Below are 15096 nucleotides of genomic sequence, written 5' to 3'. Positions count from 1 at the left end.
TTTCTTCCACAGACCCCATTCTGGCTTCTTCCTCTTACTCATTCTTAAACAGAGTATTATCTGTTCAGATTTGGTGCTTGACCAAAAAAAAAAAATACGGGGGACATAACGCTGCTCCTGTCCCACATCCCCTAGTGAGGTCTCCTCAGAGCTGCAGTGAAAATCCAGTTCCCAGGAAATCCCCAGGAGGGTTTGGGGAGGTTTTCCCTCACCCCACAGACTAGGTCTCGGGTTCGGCGAAACCACACGTTACGTGGAAACCTCGCAGGACCCGCGATCAGAGCCACTGGCAAGTCAACAGCACCTGACACACTGGCCTCCAGCTGGCTGCACGAGCAGGGTTCCCCCTCGATTTCCTGCTCGGTTTTCTTCTGGGACTCAGGACTCTCTGCACGCTAGCATAATTGAGATTTACCCGCTTCGGTGAAGATGTCAAAAACTGAACCAACTTTGAGAAAAATCTATTAGGGTTACACGGTGATTATGATCGCAAGCTCTGGAGCCAGACTGCACAGGTTTCGCCCCTTCACAAGCTACTCGACACTGTGCCTCAGTCGCCTCTTTAGAAAATGAGGATGGAAATCAGGATGAGCATGCTTTTCAAAAACTGTGATGAGTTAATAAGTGACTCCAGGTAAAGCTCTTAGAACAATATTGGGAACATGATAAATGCTCAGCAGTGTTAATTATCATCACCTCCCCAGACTAAATACTCTATACACAAACATTTTCTTGAAAATTCAAGGTCATTATGAACACCCCAAACCACAATACAGCATGCCACATAATGGAATTCCCTGTGGACTATTTGCCCTTTCAGAAAACGGCCCCTGAATTGCTAAGAACTTTGAGTTCTCGTAAGCACTTTTTACCACTCACGATTCAATCTTAACCTTGGTCAAGTTCTAGCTGCCACTTCCTGATTGGCTTGTGCTACCCAAGCACCTTGATCTAATTTATCGCTTCTAAACTATTAGGACCATTTCTAAAGCAGCAATGAGGCTATCTGGGTGGGAGAATGACAGCCTTCCCTCTGAGTGAAACATGCATGTGTCAACGCACAGGCTTCTGAGCTGGTGGCTCCTCAAAGCTAAAAGCTGTTTCTCATTTATTTTTATATCCTCGGCACTCAGCACAACACTTGGCCCGCACTAGAATAGTCAATAAATGCTGTTCTGGGTTTGTTTTTTGCTTATTTGTTCTTAATTGAATATATGTGTATTGAATGCTAAAGGGACCCTTGGGGTTATACTTTTAGTTTCTACCTATATTCCAGAGAGCTGGGGGTGACGGCAATAATGCTTCTGAATGTAGTAATGGCAGTGGGAGATAAGCCTTAAACTGACTTGCTTGCAATCCTTTCCCTACTGTATAGTTAGCATCAGAAATGAATTTTAATAATTTAAATAATGGAAACACAAACCAGATAGACAAAGACACAGCATATATTCTCCAACACGGGCGTCTGCTGTAAATGAGTGAGCCAGGTAGCCAGAAGCACATTTATCGAGCATTTAGTAAATGTAGATTTCATTCCCGTGCACCCTAAGAAGTTAAGTTATCAAAAAGGTGTGCTTGTATAAAGAAGAAAGAGGTTTGCTATGTGCAAGGAAACAGATGGCGGCAGACACCACAGCATAAAGAAGAGCGTGGAACCGCGGCTGGCTCGTGCATGGACCAGCCGACGGCCCCACCGCATCTCGCAACCACACTGCCCACTCTGCTTCTCACCATGACAAATACGGTGCATTGCGCGCCATTAACTCTATAAATCATTTCACTGCACAATTTCATTTGTTAAAGCTTCACTCAAGACACCTGTCCTCTTAAAGAAAATTAGGCCGGTAGTAGTTGGAAAACACTATGCAATACACATAGAACTGTGTAAATTTAAAATTTTTTTAACCTAATTAAAAGAATTATATATAAACACTAAAGACTGGAATAACTATTCCTAATAATTTTGAACTCCATCAGACTTTAGATCTCAACTGTGACACAGTTACATCAGAATTATTATAAGTAGATATTTCAATTCCAGCACATTTTAGGATATACATGCTTAACATCTGTCTCATGAACGTCTTTCGGTAAACAGCACCATCTTTTAACTCTCTGGTGCCTGTGTGGAAAACAGGCAACAGGTTACTTGTAGGAGGCAGCTGTTTCCTTGCTAGTAAAATCATTCAGCCTAACCGTTTCCTGATTTAACAGATTAGGACACTTCATCAAACAATGAAATTTAGTTTTACTACCTATTATTTGTTTGATGTTCAAAGATCTGAAGAGCAGGTAACAGCCCCCAGAGATCAATAAAGACCATTAGGTAATGTGTGTGTGCTCAAATCAGGGAGAGCATCTGATGCTGCTTCTCTTACCTCAAAGACAAGTTAGACTCTGATGCTGCTTTCTTGTTGGCATGAGGAAATAATGTCATTCAGATGGCATTTCCTCCTCCTGAACAGATATTCAGAACTTAGTTTTATACCAAAAGTTACTGAATGCGCACACCTGTAACACTGTCTAAGACAAAAACAAAAGCGCTATCCATCCCACTTGGCTATCCGGTTACACAGTCTGGTGCTCGGTAAGATTTATGTCAGCTCTCTGAGCAGTCAAAGAGGATATTCCCTGAGGGGGGTACGGGACATCAAATCTTCAAGGGCTGAGATCACAGCAGGTTTAATAAAGAAAGAAGAACAGATGTCAATTTAAAAGGGGGAGATTATGGAATTAATTGTAAAACAAAAAGTGGCACGCTGAGCGCCATTTTCTTCCAATACAAACAACGTTAGAACGTATGCAATATGTACAACTACACTTATTTGTCTTTACAGATGGCTGCTATTCTAAACACATCTTATTTACACTGAAAACAATTAACACTCTTTAACTAGTTACGTTATTTAAAAGCGAGACCACTTGATAGCTCACGGAAAGGGAAAAGCTGTAGTTATGACACCTAATTAAAAGGATTTAGGTCTGCTCCCTGAAGTGAAACAGAATAGGATGGGGGAAGGTGGCTGGCTAGGGATGAACTGAGCTTTAACATTCTGTTTCTTGTGTGTGTCCATCAGGGAGAGGGGCTGGTGCAGAAACCTGAGTTTACTCAGTGGCCGAACAGCCAAGAAAAGACCGTGGTAGGAGAGACTCTGCCTCTCCAGCCCCAACTCTGTATGTCACAGCCCACAGGAGGACTCAACTTTGGGGTAGGAAGACAATCTTGTATATGAGTCAGTGTGCGCCTTCCTCCTGGTACCAAACCCTCTGGGGCTCACAGGTAAGCAGATGCCATCACTCAGGAGGAGGGCTGACCACGGAGTGTGACAGAGCAGGAGGCCAGGAAGGTGGCCCTGATGGATGGGGAGCCAGACATCTGCCCAAAGAAAGAACAAAGGACTAACAGGTACACCCAGAGGATGTGCATGCCTCAGGCAGTGGGGAGCAAGGCTTATGACAGTGCATGGTCTGCTCTGGGTAAGTCAGATTGTTAAGCAGCTGCATGGCTCAACAGTAGACACCGAAAAAATTCTTTATTTCAGCGAAAGCAGTATTTCTCCCTCCTGTTCAGATATCATTTTGTAGGCATGAAATATATTCAGTATCTTGCATTGAGCTGTATTAAAACTGCAGGGGAAAGAAACTTGAACAATAAGAAAATTAATTATAATTTTAAAGAGCACATATTTAGGTCAATGCACATCAGAAGAAATACTCACTTTTCCAAAGGACAGAAACCTTCTTCCCAGACACTAAGCTGCTGGAGAGCAGAGTCTACGGCTAGCTCACCCTCAACCCCTCCCCTGCATCCGGTGCCCGGTGTGATGCCTCGCCCGTGAAAGCAGTTAATGCACGTCTGCTGTGGCGACGCGCATAGATAAGACGGGGTGTTGCATCTTTTAACAATTTTGTGCTGTAAAATCTGTCTGATTTTAATTTGTATGTATTTTAATTAGTTGAAGGGGTAACTTTTTTCTCATTTTCCATTATGTGGGTATTTTACAAGAGGATTAATTTGGTGGCTGTTAGAACTGTAAATAATTACAAAAGCAGCAACAAAATCTTTGCTATTTCAATTACAGTCATACAGCAAACAACAAATTCAAAACTCAAGTTTGAAAGTCACAGACACAGAATTCTATACTTTATCACCGAAGGTGTCAACAGTGTGGCAGTGACCCTAGTTGTTACTGGTAACAAGGACACCAGCATGCACCAGTAGAAACAGTCACTACCGTCACTGCTCTAAATCGCAAGAGACAATGACTAATCCGTTTCTTACTAATCGATCGTAGTAGACAGTGCTGTCACTGTTTCATATTCTTTGGTTAATTTCTTAGAGTTCTTATTACACATATGATACAACAGAAAAAAATAACACCCAACAGTCACATCACATTTTTACTGGCAGAAAGAAAATATAATTTCAAAAGGTTATTATGAAAGGTGAACATAATAATCCTCTTCACTCAAATATAACAGGGAAGTGGTGTTTTAATGTTGATATAATTAAAAATCAAACTGAAGAAGCTGTTTATAAACATGAAAAAGAAGCTGTTTATAAACATGAAAAAGAAGAAAAATTTGATTACTGGCTAACTGAAATGAACTCAGAAATAAGAGCTGGAATGCACGGCTGTATAAAAATCAACCCTCATTCTTAACTGCCTCATGTGCTATTTTAAATGTCATAGCTTCCCATGAAACATATTACCTTTTTCTCATAGGTGCGTTTTAAGTGACATTTCTCCATTTGAAACTTATTTTCTTGATCCTGTGAATAATAAATATTTATCTTTATTATACTTAAAATTGCTTCTAGGGTCAATAAAATTGCTTCTAGGGTCAATAAAATTCTAGGGTCTAATGAAATAAATCAGTCTCTTTGATGACAAACCTTATTTGAGTCTTGCATATTATTAAGAGAGCCCTACCTGTCCAGTTTTCTAAACTACAACTAGAAACATGCATAGCTTTATGTTGGAGGCCATAAAACCTTAGTTATCTGAAGATGTTACCACTCTCAAAAGTACATACTTTACAGTGAAAGAGAAACTTTCTGACCCTTAGAATTAGGAGATCACTTAAAAATGACCAAATGAATCAACATGAAAATAATAAGTTTGAAGTTATATCATATAGAAGTGCTTGGTATTTTTTGACCATGAGAGAAAAGGCAAGATCTAAAAGGTGTGAAAGAGGGAGTTCCCTGGCAGTCCAATGGTTGGGACGCCACACTTCCACCGCAGGGGGCATGGGTTCAATCGCTGGTTGAGGAACTAGGATCCCACATGCCGAGCGGTGCAGCCCAAACAATAAATTAATTAATTAAAGGTGTGAAAAAAAGAGAGAGAAATTATAAAGAATGGCAGATAATAATTTAAAGAGAGGAAATAATTCTAAAATAATAATATATTTAAATAAGGTTTATTCTTTTAACTAATCTCAAAAAAAGCAGATTGTTCAAATTAAAATTATTGTTCTTTTTACTCTATATCTCATTAGCATCTACTTTTGTTAAAGTAAATAAGATGAAAAATGATACAGTGCAATAAAAGAATCAGAAATGGCTACCTGCATTTCTGAGTTTTTTTCATCGACTCTCGTTTATATGTATATACCAAGAAAAGGAGAGGTGAGTTTTAGCCATTATTCTGTGTAAAAAGACAGGACTCACCTTTAACTGCTGCTTTCTTTGAAGTTCTGATTCCTGTAACTGCTGTTTTAATTGACAGATGTTCTGTTCTAATTCTTTAATCATACCAGATGCCTAAAAAGATTTTAAGAAAATAATAAAAAAATGAAACTTTGATTTTTCTACCATCTTACAAACTTCTGGTTGAATAACTTTAACTTTTTCCCCCCCCGAAGCTTCAGTTAAAATTAAAATTATCTATAAATCTGAATTTTTAAAAAATTTTAAGTTAAAAAATCTTTTAAAGTGAAAAGATAAATTAAGTACTGCATGGCATTTAAAGTTATGAAAATATAATACTGATGTGAAAAGAATAGGTATACAGAAAACTTTTTAAATTTTAATTTTAAAACCAAATCCACTGGAATATTTAATTCATGAAATATCAAGTAATTAACTATTTTAGTATTGAGGTTATAGGATTTTCTTTGCAGAAAGTTTCAATTATCTGACACAAAAGTGTGTGGGTGCCCCTGAGGGTGTCTGTGGGCTCATATAAGCATATGTGATGGCAGGAAAACTAAACCATAACCAAGATTTCAAAATAATAATAATAATGTATAGAGTTACTCCAAAATATGTATTATTAACACAACTGAACATTTCTTCTCGGATTTTTATGTTTCCTCCTTTAAAAACTTTGGTAATTAAAAGGGTTAATTTATAGCAGATTTTAGTTTATTAAATATTTGCGTTATGCTATATATTAGACACTTAGCATTAAATTAAGCAAAGGAGAGACTAATTTAAGGGCCAGATAGTAGTTAGCTTCTACTATCTCTGGCTATATGCTGAGTAAAGGAAATAAGTACTTTGTATGGACATCTACCGACATCTATAATACCTTAGAAGTTGAAAGAGCATGTTCCTTTTTCAGAAGGTTTATATCAGCATCATATCTGGTTTGTAACAGTTTCATGTTTTGCTCATAATCATTTACAAGATGATCCTTCTCTTTATGCAATGTGTTGCGCCTAAAAGCAATCAGAGAATAAAACATATTTCCAATGTATTTATAATCAATCTCTAAAATGGAATTTTTTAGTCAACCAAATCCAAATGCATTATCTTTCAATATATCAAGTAAGTATCCACATTTTTATCAACTGTTTTTAAACAGTATGCTTCTTATATTAAATGGTACTTTAAAAAATTTAACAAATGGCAGCATTTAGATTGGAAACCTCCCAAGTTAAATGCACAAGTGTGATTAATTTCAGCAGATAATTTAATAGAGTTAATATCAGTACTTTACAACCACACCTGAGAGATATCTGACTTCAGACAATACCTTGCCTTTACTTCTTGTAATTCATTACATGTTATCTGGCAACATCTCTCAAGTTCCAATTTTTCTTGAATTAATTTCTGCTTCTGTAAATTACTGTTCTCTGCTTCTCCAGTCAGCTGCTGGACACGGGACTCCAGTTCTTTGATCATCTGGTTCTAAAATAATGGGTCATTGTTAAGAAAGCCTCTAACTTTATAACAATTCTGTATCATTAAATAGCCTGAAGAAAAAATACAACGTATGAGAGATAAGAATATGAAAAAACAAATGTATCATAAACCATACTAATAAAAACTAAACCAACCTCTAAATTAACCAAGTCTCTTTTTTAAAAAAAGGAGTGCTTTCTACCATAAAAGTAAGGCTAATGTGTTTATATGCTTTTAGCCATTCATTCATTCACTGAATAAATATTTACTGAACCCGGCACTATTCTCATCTAGGGACATAGTAGTAAATAGAAGAGGTGAAGTCCTTAGCCTCCAGAAAGTTATATTCTTATGAAACTTAATAAATCTGTATTTGTTAGGTGAGTACTCAGCAGTTATTTGCCCTTCATTTGAAGTTTTAGAGAGTTTTTAAACTATAAAAGCAATGTAATAACATGTTCAAAAAAGAAATTCATAACCCAAATATTTTAATAAAGAGGTTATAAGTGACACATATAGTATCACATAAGTGTACAGGAATATTTTATTACATAGCTGCAGTGTTTGTGCACAAATTTTTCATTCATTTTTTTATTTACTTACCATTTTATCAAAAGCACTTCATTTTTCCACAGTCTTCAAAATTATCACATAATTAAATCATTTCCTTCTTATTTGATAGTTAAGTTGTTATGAATTTTTTATCTTTATGGAACTAGATAAAGGTGTTTACAACTAGGTACTTTATCTAAAATTAGGGTAAGCAAGCATTAGCTAAAAGGATAATCAATTTTCATTTTAATGATTACACTTCCAGTAATTAGAAAAGGTTAGGATGACGTTCCAGATAGTATCCTTTTATACTCATTCTAAGATGAACATTTAAAATAAAGTTTAAGTATTAAATAATATTACAGCCCCAACATCCTGTATTCATTTCATTCTTTTTTTTTAATGTTTATTTTCTTATTAGTCATCCATTTTATACACGTTAGTGTATACATGTCAATCCCAATCTCCCAATTCATCACACCACCACACCACCACCCCGCTGCTTTCCCCTCTTGGTGTGAATACATTTGTTCTCCACATCTGTGTCTCAATTTCTGCCCTGCAAAATGCTTCATCTGTACCATTTTTCTAGGTTCCACATACATGCGTTAATATATGATATTTGTTTTTCTCTTTCTGAATTACTTCACTCTGTATGACAATCTCTAGATCCATCCATGTCTCTACAAATGACCCAATTGCATTCCTTTTTATGGCTGAGTAATATTCCATTGTGTATATGTACCACATCTTCTTCATCCATTCATCTGTCGATGGGCATTTAGGTTGCTTCCATGTCCTGGCTATTATAAACAGTGCTGCAATGAACATTGGGGTGCATGTGTCTCTTTGAATTATGGTTTTCTCAGGGTATATGCCCAGTAGTGGGATTGCTGGATCATATGGTAATTCTATTTTTAGTTCTTTAAGGAACCTCCGTACCGTTCTCCATAGTGGCTGTATCAATTTACATTCCCACCAACAGTACAAGAGGGTTCCCTTTTCTCCACACCCTCTCCAGCATTTGTTGTTTGTAGATTTTCTGATGATGCCCATTCTAACTGGTGTGAGGTGATATCTCATTGTAGTTTTCATTTGCATTTCTCTAATAATTAGTGATGTTGAGCAGGTTTTCATGTGTTTCTTGGCCATCTGTATTGTCTTCTTTGGAGAAATGTCTATTTAGGTCTTCTGCCCATTTTTGAATTGGGTTGTGTTTTTTTAATATTGAGCTGCATGAGCTGCTTATATATTTTGGAGATTAATCCTTTGTCCGATGATTCGTTTGCAAATATTTTCTCCCATTTGGAGGGTTGTCTTTTCGTCTTGTTTATGGTTTCCTTTGCTTTGCAAAAGCTTTTAAGTTTCATTAAGTCCCATTTGTTTATTTTTGTTTTTATTTCCATTACCCTAGGAGGTGGATCAAAAAAGATCTTGCGGTGATTTGTGTCAAAGAATGTTCTTCCTATGTTTTCCTCTAAGAGTTTGATAGTGTCCGGTCTTACATTTAGGTCTTGAATCCATTTTCAGTTTATTTTTGTGTATGGTGTTAGGGAGTGTTCTTATTTCATTCTTTTGCATGTAGCTGTCCAGTTTTCCTAGCACCACTTATTGAAGAGACTATCTTTTCTCCATTAAATAATATTACAGCTCCAACATCCTGTATTCATTTCATTCTTTCTTCACTACAATATGAATTAGGTATATAATTTAAATTTTGGTGCCATAACTTCCAAATCTGAGCAATGGAAATAATTATGTCTAATGTAAAAATATGGTATGTAGATTAACTTTTAAAAGTATGTACAATTTCTAGCTCAAAGCCTGACACATTCAGATGCTCAGATTTCTTCTCTGTACACCCGATTCACTTTGCTTCTTTGTTAGTGATGCCTCTGCTTTAGGAGTTTCTTTCAGAAGATAGTTTCAATTTTTCAATATATATCCTAAACTCTCCCTGTTTCCTAAATGTTAATTTACTGGAAGAAATAAAGAAAAGAATATTTCTTTTGTCTTCCAGTTTTAAATGGTGGAAAAAGGTGATTTGTTTTCCTTCTCTTGGAAATTACCAAAGAGAGACAAGATATACTGGAAACATAAATGAAACTCTATTTAATAAACCCTAGGAGAGGAACTTATATTTCCGACTATGAAGAAGTAGCTTGCAACATGTCATGTTCCCACTGAGAACAACTGAAAACCCAAAAAGATACAGAAGAAATCTATTTGAAGGCACTGGAGAACTTCCAAGGCAGCTAGGACCTAGGGGGCCAGAGGAGGAAACACCAGAGAGGTGAGTCCACATTGTATAAGCTGCTTTTACCTTTGAGGCATTTTCCAATCTTGAAGGATGAGAATGGGGCAAGGAAAGCAGAGCAGAGCAGAGGAACCAAAATCCCTGAGAGAAAGGAGCTCCATACAAGCAGCTTCTCTTCAAAGCATTTGGCAAATTCTTAACATCTCAGGGCAGGAAGCCAAGAAACCAAGATAAAATACTCTGAAAAGCAGACTAGAGTTTTCGGCAGTGTCACTGTACTCAGGAATAAGAAATCGTAGATTATTCAAGGAGGGCCCTTAGTAACATCACAGGCTTTCACTTGGGACCTGTGTTGATGGCTACAATTAGGACTGGAAATGAATCAGCAGAAGACCAAAGATTACAAAGACTTCAACCCAGCCTTGAGTCTGCTCAGTCCGTGAATGGATCAAGGTGAGTTATCTCCATACCAGCTGCATCTCAGAGTTTAGGGTGGAGCCTCTCTGGAGAAAGAAAACATCATCCAGAGCATTTATTATTTTTCATACACAATGCCTGGCATTCAATCAGAAAATACCAGGATTCCAAGAAACAGAATCCAGAGGAAAAAAACAGAAATAGACATGCATATGGTCCAGATATTGAAATTATAAAACCTATGAGGAATTTGTTATCCTAACTCAAAATATATGAGGATGGCCAGCAAAATTAAATGATCAAATAGAAATGCAGGAATACTCCAGGAGAGAATGACCTATGGCTGGAGATCTTAGAAACTATCATCAGAACACAGTTATCCAAACTAAGCGGCATGCAAATAATCTCTTCCTTGGTTCAGTGATAACATGTGCACAGGTTGTGGCTGGAAACTCTGAACCCAACCGGGCATGAAAAAGAAGAAAGAAAGGCTGGACTGAATGAAAAATCATACAAGCCATATTTTCTGGAAACAATCTATGGCTAGGGCAATTAAGGGAAAGAAATGACATTATGAAAAGCATTACTGCAGCTATTGAGCAATAAATGCTCAAAGAATTCTCTCACATACATCCCTGCATAGTAAGAAATTCACACTATGATGGAACATGGCCCTGGTCCTATATACCCAGACACTGTCTTCAAATAACTGGCCAAGGAAGAAATCTGTATATTGAAAGATGAGTAATAATCAAAAATGGGCCAGGAGTCTATCTATATAAATATATGGTAAGGAAATGAGAGGAAAAGCAGAAAAAACAAAAAACAAATTAAGAATATTCACTAAATAAAACCACTTACATGTGACAGATTAAAATCAATGCCAAATGTACCATAAGGAACATCTTTTACAATATGCAAAAAAATCACATATCCATAAAAACTTAGTAAACCTCACCTCTATAAAAAAATAAGTCAGAGAAAAACTGTAAGATCTCAGGTAGTTATATTGAGAGACAGGAAGTAATGAAACATGAATACACAGCTCTTAGGAAAAGGAAAACTAAAATGAAAATAGCTCCAAAAAAAAGAATGTTTAGGGGGGAGATACAGTTAAAAAAAAAAATTAAGGAAAAGCTTGTGGAAAGCAAGCAAACCAGAATGGACAAAAATTAAACACAAGAGCATACAACAGATGTAGAAAAGAGAAAAATGCTAGTTCAAATTTACATCATTAGTGTACCTAAAGAAAATAAAAAACATACTGTAAGAAAACTGTACAAAGGGCACACCATACATAAAACTGACACAGATGCAAAATGCCACAGTTATGGTAAAGTTACTGAACTTCAAGGAAATGATCTTTTCAGAACATTAATCAAATATCACTCTCCTGCTCAAAACCATCCAATGACTTCCCTTCTACTCAGAGAAAGAAGGGATTAGTATGGCTTCTCTGTTCTCATCTCCTACCACTCTCCCTTCTCTTTTATTAACCTTCATTTTTCTTTTTAGTACTTGTCACAAACTTATGTATTTCTTTGTTTTTTTATTGTTGTTTATCTTCACCAGTAAAATGTAAGCTCAAGACACTGCTTTGTTCACTATAAATCTCTTGTTTCTAGGACAGTGCTTGGCTTGTAGTAAAGCACTCATACGAATTTGTAGACTCTCAATATTTTTTAAATTAAAATAGGATAATTGTTAAATTTTCAAAATCTCCATCCTACACATCTGTTCTTCATAGAATATACCAAAAAGTTTTTCGTGTGTGTTGTAAAAGGTAAAGATAGAACACAAGAAATTCAAAATAGGGATAAAGATATTCCCCCTATATTCAAATTATTTTTGAAAATGCGTTTTTTCTTTTTCTTAATGCAAAAAGAAACATGTGATCCTTATAAAATATTAGAAATTGTTAAAGAAACCAAGGCAAAGAGTATTGAATTGATACAAATAAGTAATTCTCCAGAATTTGCTAAGGAAAAAGGGTTTCTATTAGCCAGAAAAGCAGTCAGCCATCTTTCTACAATATGAATATTGAATACAGTGGACATGAGAGAAAAGAATAAAAGTACTAGTTATATGAGAAAGAAAAAAATAGGTGAGAGGAAAACATACCCAACAAATCAGAGAAGAAAGTCCAGGATGTTGAAGCAATATTTTGATCTCCGTTGTCTGTATATCATTATACAGAATAACAGTGATGAAAATATGTATTTTATATATATATATAAAATATATATGATAAAATAGAAATAAAATAAGCAAAATAAAGTACATATTGTACATATACCTATACAATCTGCCCCTCTAATAGGCAGTGGCAATGCAACTGGGTATCATACAATTACCTTCTGACTCTTGCATTCCAAACTGCCCTGAACAACTCTAACCTTTTCCTTACTTTGCTCTTTACACCCATACCAGCAGTATAATGGTGAGTAATGATCAAATCATCTCATTCAATAATATGTATATGTAGTCTTTTTCCCATTTGAACAAATTAAACTGTCCATCCTGAATTTTATGATGGAAGACTTCTCTAACTCAACAAGATTATGCTTCACTTTTTATAACAACTCCTACTCTAGCACCATACAAGTATGAAGAGTGCACTCCCAATTACTTCATCAATAATACAAATAAAGAGAGTAACTCTCACCCAGGTATGCAAAGCTGTTTCAACATTTGAAAATCAATTAATGTAATCCATCTCATCAATGGCTAAAGAAGAAAAATCACATGATCATATCAATAGATGCAGAAAAAGCATCTGACAAAATCCAACACTGATTCATGATGAAAAAAAAAAAACTCAGTAAAATGGGAATGAAGGGGAATTTCCTCAATTTGAGGAAAATATCTCTACAAAAAACCTACAGATAACAGTTAGAAGCTAGAAGCTTTCCAACTAAGATCAGGAAAAAGAAAAGGATGCTCTCTCTCTCACAACTCCTTTTCAGCATGAAACTCGAAATCCTAGCTAATGCAATATATAAAAAAGGAAATAAAAGGTATACTGATCAGGAAGAAAGACATAAAACTGTCTTTGTTCACAAAAAGATGATCATCTATGTAGAAAATCTAAAAGTATACATCAAAAACCTCTTGAAAATAATAAGACATTAAGAAATAATAAGACACTAGAGAATATTGTACTTAGTAAAGTAAGTCAGAGAAAGACAAATATTACATGATATCAATCATATGTGGAATCTAAAAAATAATACAAATGAAGAGAGGATCTATATACAAAACAGAAACAGACTCACAGACAGAAAACAAACTTATGGCTACCAAAGGGGAAAGATGGGGAAGGGAAAAACAAAAAAAACCCTTGGAAATAATAAGACACTATAGCTTGGTTGCAGGATACAAGGTTAATATACAAAAGTCAATCACTTTTCCTAGTAATAAACAAGGGGAATTTGACATTAAAAACACAACACTATTTACATTAGCACTCCAAAAAATCAAATACATACAACTATAACAAAATATGTACAAGACCTACATGAGGTAAGCTACAAATCTCTGATGAAAGAATGAGAAAAATCAAAGAACTAAATAAATGGAAAGATAGTCCATGTTCATGGATAGGAAGATTCAATAATGTCAATGTCAGTTATTCCCAAATTGATCTACAGATTTAATGCAATACCAATCAAAATCCCAGCAAGTTATTTTACAGATATGGACAAACTGCTCTTAAAGTTTATATGGAGAGACAAAAGACACAAAATAGCCAATACAAAATTGAAAGAGAAGAAGAAAGTTGGAGGACTGACACTGCCTACTTCAAGACTTATTATAAGGCTACAGTAATCAAAACACTGTGGTACTGTCAAAAGAAAAGACAAATAGATCAACGGAACAGAACAGAGAGGCCAGAAAGAGACCCCCATAAATACAGTCTGCTGATCTTTGACAAAGGAGCAAAGGCAATACAATGGAACAAAGATAGTCTTTTCAACAAATGGTGCTAGAACAGATGGACAACCATGTGCAAAAAAAAAGAATCTAGACACATCTTAAAAACTATCTCAAAACAGATCACAGACCTAAATGCAAAATGCAAAACTACAGAAATCCTAGAAGATAACATATGAAAAACCTAGATTATCTTAAGTTTGGCAATGACTTTTTAGACACAACGTCCATGGCACAATGCATGAAAAAAAAAATTGATAAATTGGACTTCATTAAAATTAAAATTTTCTATTCCATAAAAGATAATATATATTAAGAGGATTAGAACATGGGCTTCCTGGTGGCACAGTGGTTGAGAGTCCACCTGCCAGTGCAGGGGACACGGGTTCGTGACCCCGTCTGGGAAGATGCCACATGGCGGAGTGGCTGGGCCCGTGAGCCATGGCCGCTGAGCCTGCACGTCCGGAGCCTGTGCTCCACAACGGGAAAGGCCACAGCAGTGAGAGGTCCGCGTACCGCAAAAAAAAAAAAAAAAAAAAAAAAAGGGGGGGATTAGAATGTAAGCCACAGACTAAGAAGACTATTTGCAAAAGACACATCTGATGAAGGACTGTTTTCCAAAATATACAAAGAACTCAAAATTTAACAATAATAAAATAAAAAACTAATTAAAAAATGGGTCAAAGACTTAGACACCTCACCAGAGAAGATATACAGATGACAAATAAGCATATGAAAGGATGTCATATCACATGTCATCATATATCATCATGGATATGCAAATTAAAACAATGAAATACCA

The 15096-nt window shown here is 35.8% G+C and overlaps 1 protein-coding gene across 10 annotated transcripts in view; it reads right to left on the bottom strand.

The window, feature by feature from the left end:
* Positions 1-15096, bottom strand: part of CEP112 (centrosomal protein 112) — a 418686-nt gene that overhangs the window by 308242 nt on the left and 95348 nt on the right. For all 10 annotated transcript variants that reach the window (XM_059998183.1, XM_059998182.1, XM_059998189.1 and 7 more), the window contains 4 exons: positions 6987-7141; positions 6540-6669; positions 5678-5770; positions 4715-4774 (listed from right to left, as the gene is read on the bottom strand). In XM_059998183.1, coding sequence (XP_059854166.1) covers positions 4715-4774; positions 5678-5770; positions 6540-6669; positions 6987-7141 — 438 coding nt within the window. The remainder of the gene's footprint in view (positions 1-4714; positions 4775-5677; positions 5771-6539; positions 6670-6986; positions 7142-15096) is intronic.

This window comes from Delphinus delphis, chromosome 19 (genome assembly GCF_949987515.2).
Source record: "Delphinus delphis chromosome 19, mDelDel1.2, whole genome shotgun sequence".
Lineage (NCBI taxonomy): Eukaryota > Metazoa > Chordata > Mammalia > Artiodactyla > Delphinidae > Delphinus > Delphinus delphis.
This window is presented reverse-complemented; position numbering and strand designations above follow the sequence as displayed.